A 17,826-nucleotide genomic window follows, 5' to 3' on the forward strand; every position below is an offset into this window, starting at 1 on the left:
CGAGATAACCAACTTTCCGCACGCTAAACAGCTACGTAAAGTAGCACTTTTTGAGCAACTGTATTAAAATAAATATTTATTTCTTATATAAATAAAACGTTGTAAAATACGATATTTCACTACAATTTTTTTATTATTATTTGGCTGAATGGAACTATCATTGCCACGTTTGGTTGTCGTTAACAGAAAAAAATAAAAATTAAAAAGTAAAACCGGCGCCCGCCATTTTCACTTGAAATTTAGTTGTATCAAAATAATTATCTTAAATTGGAACTGTAAGAGTGTTTTTCTATGAAATGAGTTAATATGATTAATTTTGGCAATATACCCTGAACGTAGTTTATACTGCTGGATATAAAATATCATTCAAGTTTAAGGGAAAATTCGTAACCATTATTACCAATATTTGTGATATTGTGATTTTTTCGCAAATGTATTAAAAAACGTCGTTCAATGTACGTGTGAAAGTGTTATTATTTACTTGTCCCGTGTCTTTTATTCGCCTACGGCTCATAAAATACACCTCGGGACTCGTAAATAATAACATACTTTCCACACTTGCGTTAAAATGTACTATTTCCGAGCCTCCTCTGAAGTGTCACAGAAATCAAATTGCTTGCCCATACAATTTATGTCGTAAATCTTAATTTCACAGACAAGACAAAGACATACAAACTACTCTATATGTATGACCGGCATGTTGTGAAAAAAAAAACCTTGCGCATCTGTGCTCCATTATAGTCTGTCTCTAATGGATTGGATACACCGCGGCGCTTGTACGATTTAGAACTGTACCGTACTTAATTTCTGTGTACACTTTATCTAAAAATAGTGTCAAAAATATATTAAACCAAAAGAAACTTTATATCTGTAAGAATTGAGTATAAAATCTAATAGGTTGGGAAGCTTTTCGGCACTTTAAAATGTTCTATGCGCGCGCCTTCAGAGTTTGAGTGTGCAATTATCGAGTTTTTTAATTTTCGAATTTGGGGCGTCTTTTGTTTTAGTCGGTTTTCTGTTGTGTTTGTTTTTGGTAATGACACGAGGTTTTAGAGAAACGGGCTGGCTCAGTATATGTATAGTCAGACCGTAAAAAGTCTGCAGCGATTTTGATAGCCCACGCAGTGCAAGTGTCATTTTAAACGTCAAACTTCTATGAAATTATGACGCACTTATACATAACACTTACACTGCGTGGGATATCAAATCCGCTGCAGACTTTGTTTGGTGCGACTATATCTATGGAGTCAGGCCATGATAAGTCGGCAGCCATTTTGATAGCCCAGACGGTGCAAGTGTTAAGTAAACGTCATAATTTCATATAACTTTGACCTTTATTAAACACATGCACTGTCTGGGCTATCAGAATTGCTGCCGACTTATCATAGTCTGACTCTACCTACATGGTCATAACTCAAAAAAATACCCTAGATTCGATATTAGTTAACTATAATACTTAAGTAATCAGTTTGCTCCTATTTAGACATAATCTTATAAAAGCTATTGTAGCTCTGTCTGTCTGCTGTTACCTCTATACGCTTAACCGCTGAACCGATTTAGATGAAATTTGGATGGAGATAGTTTGAATTGAGGCCCGGGTATCTATCAATCACCATCATCATTCCAAGCAAACTAAGACGCGGGCAGTTACTATAAATTTTTAAGATTATTTTATATAAACAGAGGATATATCGCGAATTTTAAGACTAAACTCAACTTGAGATTCTCAAGTTCATTTAATATACAAGCCTAACGCAAAAAGCATAAAACCTCCTTTACGTTAACGTATTTTTATTTTTAAGAACATCACTTACTTTCGGCGTTCTGGGAACACGTAATGACAGCGCGGCTAGTGTGAAATCCTAGGGTCGTAAGGGACACTTAACTAGCAGCTCTTACGCCCTTATACCACACAGTGGTCGTATATTTTAAAGCTCACTGCAAAATCGGCCTTAGCTCTTCAACGATAAAGTTCAATTTCCAGCTATAATAAGGATTATCAATTTGAAAGATTAATACATCTTAATCTGCGAACCGTCAAGTATGAAACAGATTTTCAGTCGAGTGATACCACTTTGTCGGCTGTTAATAAGGTGCTACTAGTATTAAGATTCCGTAAGAAATCGTCCTTATTGACAAAAACAAAGCGGTATATTTAGTCGACACAAATTGTCTTTTACGTCACATTTGTTTAATGATCCCAACTGCCAAAAAGGCGTAACGGACAATAATTATGTTATTTATTTTATGCGGTTGCTTTTTCAGTCTCGACGGCCGTAATTATGCTTACCTACTTCGCAATTATGTATAAGGTAAAATGATGAAGTCTGAATGTTCTGGAGAAGTTTTTGCTTTTTCACACGTCTGTAGCCACGAATAACATATGAGCACCCCACAAGATGCCCGAAGATATTAGTTGACACCGCAGACTACTCTTAAGGCTTTTAATTCCGAAGAACCTCCATTTGAAATCCTTCCTTAGCACTTACACCATTTTACACCTTGTTTTTTGAACCGTAAAAACATAAGTCGCTTTGTTGAATTACACAAATACTTTGTAACGCGCAATTCGCGGTGCGTAAAGATTCTGATACGTGCAAGATATCGGTCGTACATTCATTTCGCATTAGCCTGTACCAGTTTATGATAAAAAAAATAAGTACGTAAAAGCATCGCATACATTTATCGTGTGAAAAAAGTCGTAAACGAACCGCCGTGGATGTTAAAACCTTTTTCTATGAGTCGTGATAAGTTTTGGGTGTTGAAATGATGCTTGTAAATGCCGATGGTTGTTTACAACTCTTTCGTTTTAAATACCGATATATGATAAAATGGAAGTTGAATTAAAAATGTAAATTTCGAATCACCTTATCTCTTCGCCCTGTTTTAAGTGCTGCCAGATGTAGATATTCATTTTAATCACTTGTTCCTTTATATTATAAAAACCTAGAATATGAAACAAGAATATACGTCGTAATTCTGGTTATAACATGTATAAATCAGACTAAATTCTCAGAACTATTGCATGCCAGAATAAGCAAATATTATTTAATTGTCTATTTAATACTTCCGATAATCTTAAGAAGATTTTCACTAAAATCGAGAAGAAATCTAAGTAAGTACATAAATTAAACGGCAATGATTATTCCTTGATTAATTATTTGGTACTCCAGAGGATATATAAAAAAAAGCTTTTAATATTATTTATTAGGAAGTGCACTCACATAAAAGGTTTCTATTTGAGTTTACTTCCATTTTTTAAGATTAACTTATAGACTGAAATCAAATGAACTGGCCGTATACTTCGCATGAATACCTACTTTAAAATGAATACAACACAAAAAGGAAGTGATAAGCGTTATAAAACTGGAATTTTTCGATTAGAACAGGTATTAAAACAAAAAATGCGTTAATTTACATAAGTAGCTTATTTTTAACTTTGTTTGTGTAACTAAGCCAATATCAATGGATAATTTGAGCACCTTGGCGTAAAATACTTCTTTGAATGTTGCAAATTAACTCGCTGTGTAGATGAAGCATGTACAAAAAAACAAGAGACAATGTGTTATTTGTACCAAAGTAGATAGGATCAACCTACTATTTTTTTTAATGGTTATATATATATATATATAATTAATGATTAATTATGGATACATATCAGTCGTGTAATACTAAACGAAACAAATAAAAATTCACCTCATATTTTCCTAATGTCTTTCTATACTGTATTCAGACAGTTCATTTCACTTCAGCCTAAATAAACCTACATAAATCCAAATGGCGTAAGGAACACATTACCCAACGTGTCCGTTACGCTATTTGTGTGTGATATTTACCTGTAGCACCCTCTTCGGTAGCCCCGTCTTCTGGCTGAGCTGCTTGAGGTCCTTCGCGTCCGGGTTGTGGTTGATCGCAAAGTAGGACTTCATGGTGCGCAGCTGGTGGTGCTTGAAGCTGGTGCGCATACGCTTGGTGCGCGAGGTTGAGCCCAGGCTGCCGCCGCCGCGGAAGCCCATCTCCAAGTATTCGGGGTTCAGATCTGGGTCGGGCAAAACATTAGGCGATGCAAAAATGATCGGTAAATTCCTGTGTACGCTGTTGGCGATTACGTCTTTCGGGTCACAAGTAGCGAATTATCATCATCGTTATTAATTTAGCTGAAAAAATCTACCTGCATTGAAACGAGGAGTCCCAGACTTACTTAACTGCGGTCACAGCAGCATGACGAAATCATTCAAAGTTGAGTCAAAGATATACCTTTGAATTTTAGTGGAACATCTTTAGATTTAGATTTCTTTATTTCAATATAAAAATTACACTATAAATTTGCTACATTCGTCAAAATTATGTTATGTTATTACTATAGTTCGTTTTTTTAGCATTAGAAATAAGGTAAACAATCTTGATGTGTCTTTTAATTATAAAACACATTTCAAAAATAACTTAGGGCAAATATGTAACAATTATGAATCTTATACGATCATTTATATTCTTCTGCTTTCATAAGTAATAGTTCCTGATTTTTTAAAAACCGTTTTTCAATTAAAAGACATGTCAATATCGCTTACTTTCAAGTTCTTTTTAATGCAAAAAAACGAACTATAATATGCCGTCTGAAAGTTACGGAAGTTGAAAAATTTCCACTTAGAAAAGACTTTTGGAAATATCAATCGAAATTTTCCATCTACAAAATAAACGTTTCCTGTGAACTGTGTTAATTTCCCAGGAGTGTTCCAGCTTTTTGGAAACTATTCACAACTAGCATATATACAAGTACTTATATAACCTTTGTCTACTTACAAGGATGAAATAAATTTGAATCTGAACTTGGAACCGCATCAGTATGGGCGATCATATATAATTAAAGAACCGTGTCCAGCAACTGATTTGTAACTCGTGGTGATAATGATGATGATTCTCCATAATATAAACCGAACGCATCTCTATATTTGTATAAAATATATCTTTAAGGAGACGTAAGCGTCAATCAGCTACATTCATAAAACAAAATTAAAAATTAAAATGTAGTAGACCTTAACATTAAATGAAATTTCATCATGTAGTAATTGTACTGAATACCAGATGCCGTATTGTAATTCATCATTATATCTAAAATGCAACTTAAACAATTAATTTATAACCACATAAAACAATACGTTAAAAATTTAATTTATTAACCGTAAAAGCGAGCGCAAAATGCATTATCATTATAATTATTTTAATTGGATCATACACCAATTCACACAATTAAGTAAAGTGTACGAAGAATTACCAACGCATACCAGAACAGTCGCTGTGCCAATTCGCTAGCAAACATTACAATAATCTCACATTAAAAAAAATTAGTTAGGTACATAACGTTTTTAAGTCACTTACGCCAAAATGACCCGATGTAAGTCCATCCTTGCCATTTTATAAGGCTACCTTATACCTACCGTAATTAATTTCAATTTGTATTCGTATTCAAACGTTGACACCTCAGATCTCAAGTCAGACGACTAAAGAAAAAATAAAATCGATACCGTTGACGCCAAAAAGCCGACAGTGTCATAACATTTGATTTCATAATGTAATGAAAATTACATTTCGAATCGAATGACATTAAAATGTATTATCGATGAGTGTTAAAAGATCGTAAGTTTAAATGGAAACAAACTCCCTCGTTTTATGTGGGCAATAATTTAATTTTAATATAGATTTAATCTCTCAAACGTTAAAATCAAAAGTTTACAAGTTCTTTAAAAGTCGTTTTAATTACACGTATTTGGAAAAGCGCATTTTTAACAAAACGGGCGCGCGTTTTTATTGCTGGCCAGTTTCCTTAATAAAACGGTTGCCGTGGCGCTTGAAATCTTCACCACGAGGGCCCGTGTGAGTCGGCTTTACCTTTTGTCCCGTTCTCAGCGGGGCGGCGAGAGAGGGAGGAGAGGAGAGGCAGTAAGGCTCGCGGAGAAGTTTACAACTGCGTCGTAAAGTGATCGTAACACGGGTATGGGCACTAGCCATTGTTTTCAGTTGCGTTTTATCAACTGTGCCTGGCGACTCGGAGGGGTGCAAGGTATAAGCGAAAACAAAATGTGAAATTTACCGGCATTATTTAAAAAAAAGTTACACTATTGTTAGCCAAGTTGTCTTACAGTAAGTATAGCTGAAACATTTGAGCCATCCGAGGCACGACGGCAAGAGCCCCGACGGAGCCACGTTGGTGCCGTGGAAGTTAGGAAGGGCCCTGGTGTGAGACGCAACATGTGTCGACACCTTTGCACAGTCCCACATTCAGGGGACCCGCATTCGGGCCGGCGCTGCGGCTGACCAGGCCCAAGTTCTCAAGCGCCGCAAATACTCGACGTTGCTCAACGACTATGAGTTTGCGGCGCTCGCGGTTGAGACTTTGGGTCCCTGGTCAGCCGACATGAAAACATTTATAGGAGCACTATCAGCGCGGCTGGTTGACACCACAGGGGACCCCAGGGCTGGTGCGTACCTCTCTCAACGTATTTCTCTTGCGATACAGAGAGGTAACGCCGCCAGTGCCATGGGGTCCATGCCGCAGTCCGACCTGTTGGACGGGGTGTTCTTTTTATAGTTTGGTTTCTTTTGTAGGTAAATATATTTTATAGTTTGTATTTTTATTTTATTTCTATATAGTTTTAACTTTAGTTTTAATATTGTATCTGTTGTAAGTTTTATCTTCACTCAAATAAAATTATAAGCTTTTTGAGCCATTGTTCATAATAAACATCTTTTTGAAGCTACCTTAAAATATTATGATCCTAACGGAATCACTACTGGAGTTTGAAATAACTGGCGTCTGTATATTTTTGACTGTGTGCTTGCTGTCAATTGATACATATTATACTAAAATAATACTCTATGTACATAAGGATTTTTTTCTAATGAAATCGTTCCTTATGCCCATGAAGTATAAGGACCCTCTTTTGGAATCTATATTGGAAAGCCACTGATCTAACTTAAATATCACAGCCCCAAAGCGAAATATTTTAATTACATATTCAAGCACTGTAATTGTGAGGAACTATTTCATGTGGAATGTATGTACCACCCGCGCCCGCTCAAAGGTTCGCTCCCGCCTCCGCTCGTGGCTCACGCCGGCTTGCAGGCTAAAGAACGCCGCGGTTTAACGACCAATAAACCCTGTTGCCAACAAAAACTAGTAAACCGGCGCAACACCTCACCACGGCACCACTTGGACGTGTTGACAAAACCTAATCAACGACCACACTACCATTTGTAGGTACTTAGACCACATTTGGTCGGAAGTTCAGAAGAACTATATATAATGTTTGATCACTCACAACAAAAAAAAAAAAACGTACAATCAGGAGAGATGTGGAAATTGTTTAATAATCTCTTACCTCGCCTTGAATTCCATAACGTCGGATGTGAATGTCAGGACCAAAATGCTTTTTAATATTCAACACATTCAATTTTAGAGCTCCGTACAAAACTTTTTGAATAAGCTGATACTAGTATTTCTGTTATTTTAAGTTTACGAGATACATAAAGTACATGAGGTCAATAAGTCAGTCAGTCATAAGATAATTTTTCCCTCAGGCATAAAACCTTGGACCCGGGTATGTCCTTAAACTACGTCCAGGACCCGGGTATGTCCTTAAACCACGTCCAAGACCACCGGTGGACGGGCAGCAGCGTCCCTCAAATTCGGTGTACTCGACTGCGATCGCCAACCCGCCTGCCAAGCGTGGCGATTATGGCATTTTCCCCCCAAAAAAGGGGGAGGCCTATGTTCGGCAGTGGACGTCTTATGGCTGAGATGATGATGATGATGATAAAACCTTAATTAAATAATTCCCAAACCAAGGCCTTCACCAAGGAGGAGTTTTGGCCGAAGGGTGTCAAGTTTCGGCGGTTCCGCGGCCGGCTCCCTGACACTGCGGGGTTGCGTAATGCATCGCAGCCATAATGTGATTTGTAGTGTTTAGTTTTAAAATATATTTTTATAATATGTATGCTAGTTTTAAGGTATTTATGTATGGGCCACTAGTTGCCTGAAATAAAGATTTTCATTCATTCATTCATTACACATTCGACTTTTTCTATAGTTTGCCTCTCAAATGTTTCGTTTTTGTAGATGGCGTTGGAGGTAAGGGACTTGAAACCTTATGCATCTACAATGCCTATATGTGGTGAAGGGTTTACTAACGAATGGGCCAAAAACGTTTCCCAAAGTATCACATCAAGTACCATATCCAAAGGCAAAACAAAATGATAATTTGACTAAACAAATTAATTGCGAAGCGAAATTTGGTAAAGAATTAAAGATTCATTTGGGAAATGAAACTATTGCGTTAAGTTTGTTGGCAAGTGTAATTTGGCGAAAGGTATTATTTGGCCCAAACGGAAGTACACTGTTGTGAGGTGTGTATCGGTAAGTATATACGACTTTTTGTCATTAATTTTAGTGAGAGAACTACGTAAGTATTAGATAAAATGTTTAAAAAGTAAAGTGTAAGTATGTATACCTAAACACTGTTCATAAAAGAAATTAAAAAGTCCGATCAGAATTGCATGCATGCATGAAAACCGTCTTTTTAGATAGTATAAAAAACCAAAAACGTTGTCACTTATCCAGAATAGAAGGTACAAATACCTTGTCTAATTAAAAAAAAGAATGGTCTAGACTAGATAACTCACACATAGGGAATGCAATTTCGATCTCATAATTTCAAGATCTCGCAAGATCTCTCACGAATTTTCGAGATTCAATCTCGTTGACAGGAAATCTCTATTTTAGCAATCTCGGCCGAGATCTTGATTAATATTTTCGAGATCTCGAACGAGATTGAAAGATTGATCCGTGTTAATTGCTTTGTTTTGAGTAATCTTTTTGACATTATGTTCATGATGTTCGGGCAGTGTTATTGTATGCGGCCGGCTTGAGCTGGCGTTAAAAGCACTGTGGCGCGCTCTGTGTGGAAAAATCAGACGATCTACGACGTACCCTGTCACAATTATTTATTTACAATTTTTGCTCGCTTACCCTAAATTTTTTGTAAGTTGCTGACTGCTTGTCAAAAATATCAACTGAGCATGTTACTGCCCTTTTTCATAATTACTTGTAAATTAGAGCAACATACATATTATTTGTTTTTTTTTAATAAAAGTAGTTTTTTTAGTTAAATGTTGATTAATTTGTTGATCTTCAAAATAAAACATGACGTACTCTAAATAAGTAGTAAGTATACACGGGATTTTTAGAGATTTTTGCTCAAAATAACACATTTTGAATTACGTTGTCAAATCTCGATCTCGTCGAGATTAATCTCGATCTCGAAAGTGTGACGGTCGAGATCTCGAAAGACCCTATCTCGATTCAGATTTTTCGTGCGAGATCTCGAATCGCCAATCTTGGTGCGAGATTGCATTCCCTACTCACACAGTTTATGAAAATTATTGTATTGACAAATAAAAGTGTCAATTTTGTTTCGCCTCTTCTAAAAAGTTGACTTTTTGCACATCCGACCTTATCTTATACGTTTAAACGAGAAATTCCTGTATATATATTTATTTATTTATTTACCTACATATATATATTTCGCCGATCTCGGTAACGGCTCTCAAAAGCAAAGCTCGATCTCCCAGATATTGAAACTTGATGCGAGTTATCAGTTTAAAAATGGCAGCCGTTTCTATTCACAATCTTTTAGAATATAAACCAGAATTTTATTCAGTAAGAAAATAAAAATATTTGAAAAGAAACCGATACACGTGGATGCTAATAAATAAATCAATAAGTTCTCGCTGCATCAGAGCCAATAGCCACGTAAAAGAATATCGAGTTTCCAACTCGACAATTTTCTTAAGGAAATATTATACCTACCTTACAAAACTTTACAAAACGACGCAAAGGACAAATTATAGCCCAAGACGGAAGAAAAATTAATCTTACATTGGAGAACGAACGATCAAAGAAAATTGCATTATTATTTCTCAAGGAAAAGCTTTGACTACAATAGAAAAGGCGGTCCTTTGTGGTTCTCCTCTGTGGTTATTTAAAGTTGCTTTTTCTATTAAAAATATGAAATTTTATTGAAGTAACATAAAAATAAGAACTGGCTCATAGAATCAATGAATTTAACATTTATTGGATTTCTATGATTTATAGCAGTTAAAGACGGCTCACAAAGTATAAGTACTTAGTACCTATCTACCTACTCATTTTAATAAAACCATTTCATTTACTAGGCTTTTCTGTAGTTTTTATATCGATTTTTCTCCCAAGATCAGAAGTATAATTGATTAAAGTTATTTAGGTATGTACATGATATTTAGTGTCCAGTCCAGAATCAACTTAAGACGAAACAGGAGCTGAGATTTAATTATTTTTGGTAAATATACCCGTCTCGCTAACGGAAGCGGCTCCTAAATCTAGTGCGATAAGGTCAAGGCGAAAAATCTCAAAAATCGAAGTTTCGTACTCGACTGTTTCCTCCTCCAAAACTTAACCAATTGAAACCAAATTTGGTTATCTAAATTATTATGAAATTATCTGTGTCGGACCGTTTTGATTTTTTGGCTAGTTGATATCAGTTTTGAATAACACGCCTCTTATTGCGGCATAGTCAATTAGGCCGTTTTGGCCATTTTTAAAGGGATCTAGCGCCTTAAAAAAAATATCAAAAAAAGCAAAACGGTCCGACATCGATATTGACAATATTAATCGGTGTTGAATAAACAGACGGAAGAAACAGTCGAGTACGTTTGTATGGAGAAATGGCCACTCCTGTTGGCTCTTAAATTGTTTTATTAAAATACATAAATAAATTTAGAACAGTCAATCGAAATACCACTGAAAGTTTATGTCCATTACGCCAATTGTCTAATCTAAAGGTATATCATTAAAGTATTTACAACCTAAAATCATCTACGATTATACGCGCAGTTTATCGTAAGGTCGTATAAGAATTCCATCGTAAACTGTGTTATACTGCCGTGCTAAGTCAAAACGCCCTATCTCCATATTAATTCAACAGTGGCATACGTCGTATCATGTTAACCACGGGGCTTTATAATACCAGAGCTTTTATTGGGATTGCATACCGAGCGCGACGGAGGACTTAGAAAAGGCTCGCTCGAGTGCTAAAAATCTTATGTTTGGACTTTGGACTCTACTCAGTTTTTAGACTTTAGGTAGTTATTTGCGGAAGCATGAGTTATTTTAATATTTGTTAGAAATTTGGGTTATATTTAGAAATTCTAATCTTATTCTCTTTAAGCCGACCACTGACTAACAGGCCGCCGGACGATATCGGCCTGTCAGTTAGAACAAAAAGTTGACAGTTCCGAACAACTAACAGGCAGATACCATCCGGCGGACTGATAATCAGTGGGCCCCTTAAGACGCAGCGTAATCTGGGTGTGCTCCATACCAGAAGATGTGCATATTTTTTGGAAGCCTTGGGAGACAATTGACAGAAATTTGACAGTTCTGAACAACTGTCCGGCCGATCGTCCGGTGGACTGTTAGTCAGTGGTCGGCTTCAGATAGGACTCAACTGATATCAAAGTGTATAGGTAAGTACTTGCGAAAATGTAAATGTATAATCATAATATGTACTTCATTTTGTGCTACTCTTCATTATCTTGTGTCTTCACTTGCAACCCCTCTGGCTTTTCTCCCTCCCTCTGGATTATCTCATCATAGATATCATCAGACGAATCATGCCTCTTATAATTCTTACCTATATCATCAAAAAAAAAATGCATGCGGGTATACATGCACCGCGAAAAATGTCAAATGAATATCAAAATAAATTAAAATGTTAAAGTTTTACTAGGCCTCCTCGCCTCGCGTTCGCACAGTAATCAAAACAAACCCTTTCCGCCAAAGTTATAAATGCACTGTAAACAATGCGTACGCTAAAAATGCATTTCACATTACACGACGGCGATGGAAAAGGGCGTAACGGACAAATTAGTGACGGTGCATATGGCATTGCGATACGGCGTTATTATCGGCGTAAAACGCTCCGGTGGACGCATTATTGCGAGCTAATTGCAGCCGACGTACCTATTGGAACTTATTACAGATTGAATCCTTTTGTTTTTGGAATTTGGAGTTTTGGAAATATCTTGTTAATAAGATATGAAATGGGAACAATGCCCCAGGCTAATTTAGGATTAGATTTATGATAATTCCCTAATTCTGCAATAATGTATGAATAAATGTACCTATACCAGATATGAATTGACAACTGATAATCTATTTCATGTTAAATTATTACGTCTACGCCATTATTTAAACGTGTTAAAAAAAAGAACAACGGGTTGCACTCCGGGAGTGCCAGCAGGAGTGAAAACTCAATGACATTGTAACTCAAAATATTAATAACAGCGCCACCTAGTGCAAAATGTCTGCAGTACTATGTATAATTGAGGTTAACGCCAGCTAACATTATTTCGTCGCGTTACTTGAAACCCTTAGCACATCATTGCTAGTACTCGAGTTATATTAGTACCAGTTAGAGGGAAGCTGACTATATGACATTTAAATCAATAAAGAAAATCTCAATGACATTGTAACAGTGTCCGTCACACGTGACGTTACGTCTTACGTACTATTTTACCTGTCGCGAGTTTAACATTTTTCCCCATCACAAAAAGTGCACAGCGCCGCTAAAGCAGTTTTCACTTCAAAAATAGTTTTTTGTAGCAGTGATAATAATACTACATACATATAATATATGTAACTACATATGTTATATGCAGCCAATGAGTTTACAATTATCTGAACAATGCCTCTCATACCAAGCTATTTAAGAGCGTGTTCAAATATTTTTGAGCACCTTGGCCGCTCTTAAATATCCGATGGCGACTGTACATACGGCCGATGCTTCGAACAATGTTTATACTAAGATGTCACACCGATACGATACCGATGTGCCAGTGTTAAAAGTGACGATTTTGGTCGAAGAAATGTAACTTTTAGCACTGACAGATCGGTATCGTATCGCTGTGACATCTTATACTTAAGCATAGTCGGAATACGGCCGTCAGAATGTTTTATCTAAACTTACGCCTTAACCTAGCTCGGAAACTGAGTAGTGGATAGTTGAATAGCCACAATTTATTCTACATTTACTTTTCTTACCCCGCTCAGTGAAAATTCAAATGTCGTATGTCCAACTTAATCTTATGTCCCTTACGGCATTTTTCCACGTTGTACCAGAATAAAGGCTTTTCTGATCGCGATCCGCGTTGACGGTTCGTCTCGTGTTTGTTTGCCTTGATTTAGTAGACTTTAACTCAACGATAACAATAACCAACAGAAAATGATCCTTCACTCATACACCCTATAGATATACCCACAGCTCAACCTATAATGGTATTTACACCCAGTTTAAAAAGACCTAGAGCTTTATATAGCAGGTCTAAACGAAGAGATCTAATATTGCTGGCGAAAATAAAATAATGTTTACGCTTTTTAATTTCCATTATAAAATGAACTGTAGCTTCTATAAAAAGCGTATAACAAAATAGGTCAAGAAATACTGGTTTTCATACTTTATACCTTAAAATATTTCAAGTTCGTATATTGTGATATAATAGCAAATATATACTGACCGTTGCTTTAATATTAAGACCGAAGTTCCAAAGTTCTCTTGAGCCTGGATTTCTTAATTTATTCTGCCCTCGGATTCTACAGAGTTGGTGAATCAGATTATAATGGATTTGGAGTGAATCCATAACTAATATACGTCGGTCTATGTTTTTATGTTACGTGTTTTTGGGAAGGGGTCAGGGTGTAGTGGCCGTCGCTCTGGGCGTTCGTGCCAAGATACGGTCGCTCCGTACACCATCGTCGAGACTGTTCGCCGTCCAACACAACACCTTATATGCATACACGGAAGGTCCACCGGCGGTCATTAAAGAGTCTGCTAGAATGCTATTTTCATATTGTAGGTACGTACTTGACATTGCAGAATTAATTAGGTATTGAAATAAAACCTTTAGTTCAGTAGGTTAGTTAGGTAGTGTTTGAAATTGTTGTTTTAATACATTACTGGGTTTTTTACAGTATTAAGGGGGCCTGATTAAAAGTCCGCCCGCCGCCGGACGGTATCGGCCTGTCAGCTAGAACAAAATTTTGACAGTTCCGAACAACTGACAGGCCGATACCGTCCGACGGACTGTTAATCAGTGGCCCCCTATAGGTACGAGTAAAGCTAAATTGATTTTACCGCTGTAGCTTCAAAACGATTTTAGGCAATTCCGTCAAAGCGTTTGTTAGCTGTATAACATGAATGACGTAACAAGTAGCAGGTAACAGTTTACAAGGTACACGTTCAACAAGTAACATATGACGTAAGCAACATTTTTACAAACAGAAAAAGGTTTTATAAGAAATAATCCATAGTTAAATTAAAACTTTATCAAAATGGACTCAAAAACTACATTCGGAAATGATTTATGATTTCTTGATTTATGAAATTCCTTCTTTTGAAATTGATAGTTGACCTTTTTAGTTTTGGTTCAAAATATGATTATAAACTTGATATGTACTTATTTGTTTTTTTATTGAAGTAGCATGAATAGCACTATGCAATATAAAGGCCGACTGTACTTAATATATACTGTCGAAGTTTTACAAATATTTATAAATAAGCGAGTATGCGAGCATTAAAAGCTACCTCAAAACAATAATAAAATAACAATTAAAAAACTAAATTAACCAAACCATCAGCTGACAATATAAAAAGATTCTAGAAGATTGGACCCAGCGCCGTAAATGGTACAATTAAAGGAATTATATTTGATACGTTCGTCAGGCAAGGCCGTAAATCTAACCTAACTATAAAAAGCCAGCAACAGTAGTAATTTATACGTAATGAAGTTGTCACATCTGCTTCTATCCTCGCGTAGTATCACCTTTTACCGACGCTTTGTCGCGAAATGGCACAAACCAACCTTAAATACAAAGAAAATTTAACTTTATGACTAAAGTTTAAAGCCCAAAATGAGCAGTATGGTGGGTATTATGTACATACGCGTTCGAATTGGGAGCGCGAGTTTTTCTTTAGTTTTTAGTGTTCGGTTTCGTAGCCGCGCCTCCATAAATTTTGTATAACCTCGTTTACCGTCCAGTGATTTATCCCCCGCCAAAATATGTGCCCCGTATTTTTTCAATTCCTTTTTTTATCGAACAGTTCGAGTAGTCGATCGCAGATAGGCGTCGACGGTAGTTGGTCACGAAAAAAGGACAAATTTCACTTTTCGGGCAGAGACAAAAAGGCCCCGCTTTGTTCTTTTAGTCGATATAAGATAAGTGTCACGACACCGGCTTATGTGCCCGTTTATTTAGTTTTTCGAGTGCAGATTTCGCTGTAGCATTCTTTCGATGTTTATATAAGTTTTGAAGGCTTAATGTAAGGAGCGAGCGAGTGGTTTAATCGAAGTACTTTACCCGGTGGTTAGATAAGTGGGCTGGGAGCCGTCAGGGCTAATGTGATATCCATGTTATTCCGTTTGGTGAGCGCCGCTATCGCGGCCGAGACATCTGTGTCGGCCGGCGGGGCCGGTCGGTGGCAGAAGGACCGCTCTATAGGTACTCTTTATTTATTACCTCCTTCCATTTCCGAATCACACGAGGTTTTAAAACTGAATTTACAAGTTATGAGAAATCGTTGTTTTGTCTGTGTTTTACAGCGGATAGTAATAAAATAATAAAAGAACGAAGGTTTATTTGAAAATGTTAAGCGTTTATGACGCGTAATTATGATTGGTATTTATTATGCATAGTCGATAAAGTTCGGCGCGGTGAGGCGATTCAAGAAAACATTTCATTGAGAGTATTGAGACCGATTCATAAACAAGGTATAGAATATAGATTAATGGTAGTGCGGTGGCTATCGATTTATCACCAGCCTCTATTCGGTGGTCATTTTTTTGTGTTTTTTTTGTGTGTCGTGTGATAGTATCGAGGAATAACTCTACCGTTTTAAGTAGTAATGGGAGTGAATGAAATATGTTGGGTCACTCGTCCCGAGGGCTGTCACCGCTATTTAGATAAAACACCGTAAAAAAGCTGACGACTTATTTGACTTCCTTTTGGGAGAAATAAGTTGTACCTATAGAATTCAAAAAATGGAGACTGTTTTGATTTATTAATTACTTTTGTATCAAGAAGTTTATTTTTCAGACAGGTTTTGGTTGAAAATAATTCTCACATTTACCATTTACCTACACGCTTAGATCTAGCCCCAAACCAGGCGTGACTCACTCCGCGATTTCGTCGCTTTGCTACAGGTAGCTAAAAGTACATCCGTTCCACACCAATTTCGGGGAAAGCCATAGGCCGCGCGTGGCGCTGTCGCCACCTAGGGGCCATATCTGTGCTGGTCGTAACAGACGCGTTTTGTTAGAGAGTTAGTCAGTCTTCTGTACCTAGTACTATTATTTATTCTGTGCCCAAACTAAACACCTACCTAGGATGGGTCACCAGGCCCCTATTTCACCAACGTGACAGGTGCAACAATTCGACAAGTCTCATTGTTGCTGACGTCACAGGCATCCATGAGCTACGGTTATCGCTTACCATCGGGCGGGCCGTATTCCTGTTTGTCATCATCATTGTATTATTTAAAAAAACTTTATTATATCGGAATAAAACAGGTACCTAATTCTCTTGCGATGTTTATAATGATAATGGTGACAATTGTCACAAGATTTCAAAGAACTTCCAGTAATTTTTGACACCAAATGAGTTCTGTGTTCTGTGTCGAAATTTCGTGACAATTGTCGTATTTCTACTGACAATTGTCATTGGCTTCCCAAAATAAGTACTTATTATCTGGCGATATAGTAGAGTTTTTTTTTAATTAACATGTTGGTGGCAAACAACCACACCGCCCGTCTGATGGTAAGCGGTTACCGTAGCCTATGGAGGCCTTTGAACTCAGTAACAGTGATGTCGACAATTGTCGGACTTGTCACGTTGGTGAAATAGGGGCCAGGATGTTAATATCGAACAACATTCACGAATATAGGCGTGTGTAGGTACTTAGCCTCTGTCGATGTATGTATAAAATTATTACATCCGATCGTTTTAGAGTACTAATTTAGACCGTAGTTATTTAGAAACGGTAGGTACATCCCTAGCTAGCGGCCGGTGGCGCCCCCTGCGGGCAGACATGCGGCGCAACACCCGCGTTGACATTTATCATTACCAGCCCTGTTCCAACTTCTAAAATACCAATTAGATTTGACAACAGGATAGCTTCTTAGTATTTGTTTGCGATAGCAGACAAACGACGAGCAGACGAATCGCCTGATGCTACGCTATTATAGTTACCGTCGCCCTAATGCTACAAGCTATTACTGCAACACCAGAGGCAAGTGCGTTGTCGGTATTTAAGATGGGAGTACGCTCTTTTCTTGAAGATTTGAAGGTCGTAGCGGTCAGAAAACAGAAAAGGAAGGTTGCGTTGAGCATTGATGGAAATGTGATCTAATTTTACAAGTCTAGTCTCAAGTGGCATCGCATACCTTTTGACCCTTCCGCACTTGATACGCGCTTCACCAATGACAATTTCGCCATTTTTAGGGTTCCGTACCCAAAGGGTAAAACGGGACCCTATTACTAAGATTTCGCTGTCCGTCCGTCCGTCCGTCTGTCACCAGGCTGTATCTCACGAACCGTGATAGCTAGACAGTTGAAATTTTCACAGATGATGTATTTATGTTGCCGCTATAACAACAAATACTAAAAACAGAATAAAATAAAGATTTAAATGGGGCTCCCATACAACAAACGTGATTTTTGACCAAAGTTAAGCAACGTCGGGA

At 37.2% G+C, this 17,826-nt stretch overlaps 1 protein-coding gene across 3 annotated transcripts in view; it reads right to left on the reverse strand.

Moving 5' to 3' along the window:
* The window catches only part of LOC134678968 (protein apterous-like), a 352,874-nt gene that overhangs the window by 219,751 nt on the left and 115,297 nt on the right, over positions 1-17,826 (reverse strand). For 2 of the 3 annotated variants that reach the window (XM_063537727.1, XM_063537726.1), the window contains exon 5: positions 3,837-4,039. The exons of the other annotated variant lie outside the window; for it this stretch is intronic. In XM_063537727.1, the coding sequence (XP_063393797.1) occupies positions 3,837-4,039 (203 nt within the window). The remainder of the gene's footprint in view (positions 1-3,836; positions 4,040-17,826) is intronic. 3 annotated transcript variants of the gene reach the window in all.

This window comes from Cydia fagiglandana, chromosome Z (genome assembly GCF_963556715.1).
Source record: "Cydia fagiglandana chromosome Z, ilCydFagi1.1, whole genome shotgun sequence".
NCBI lineage: Eukaryota > Metazoa > Arthropoda > Insecta > Lepidoptera > Tortricidae > Cydia > Cydia fagiglandana.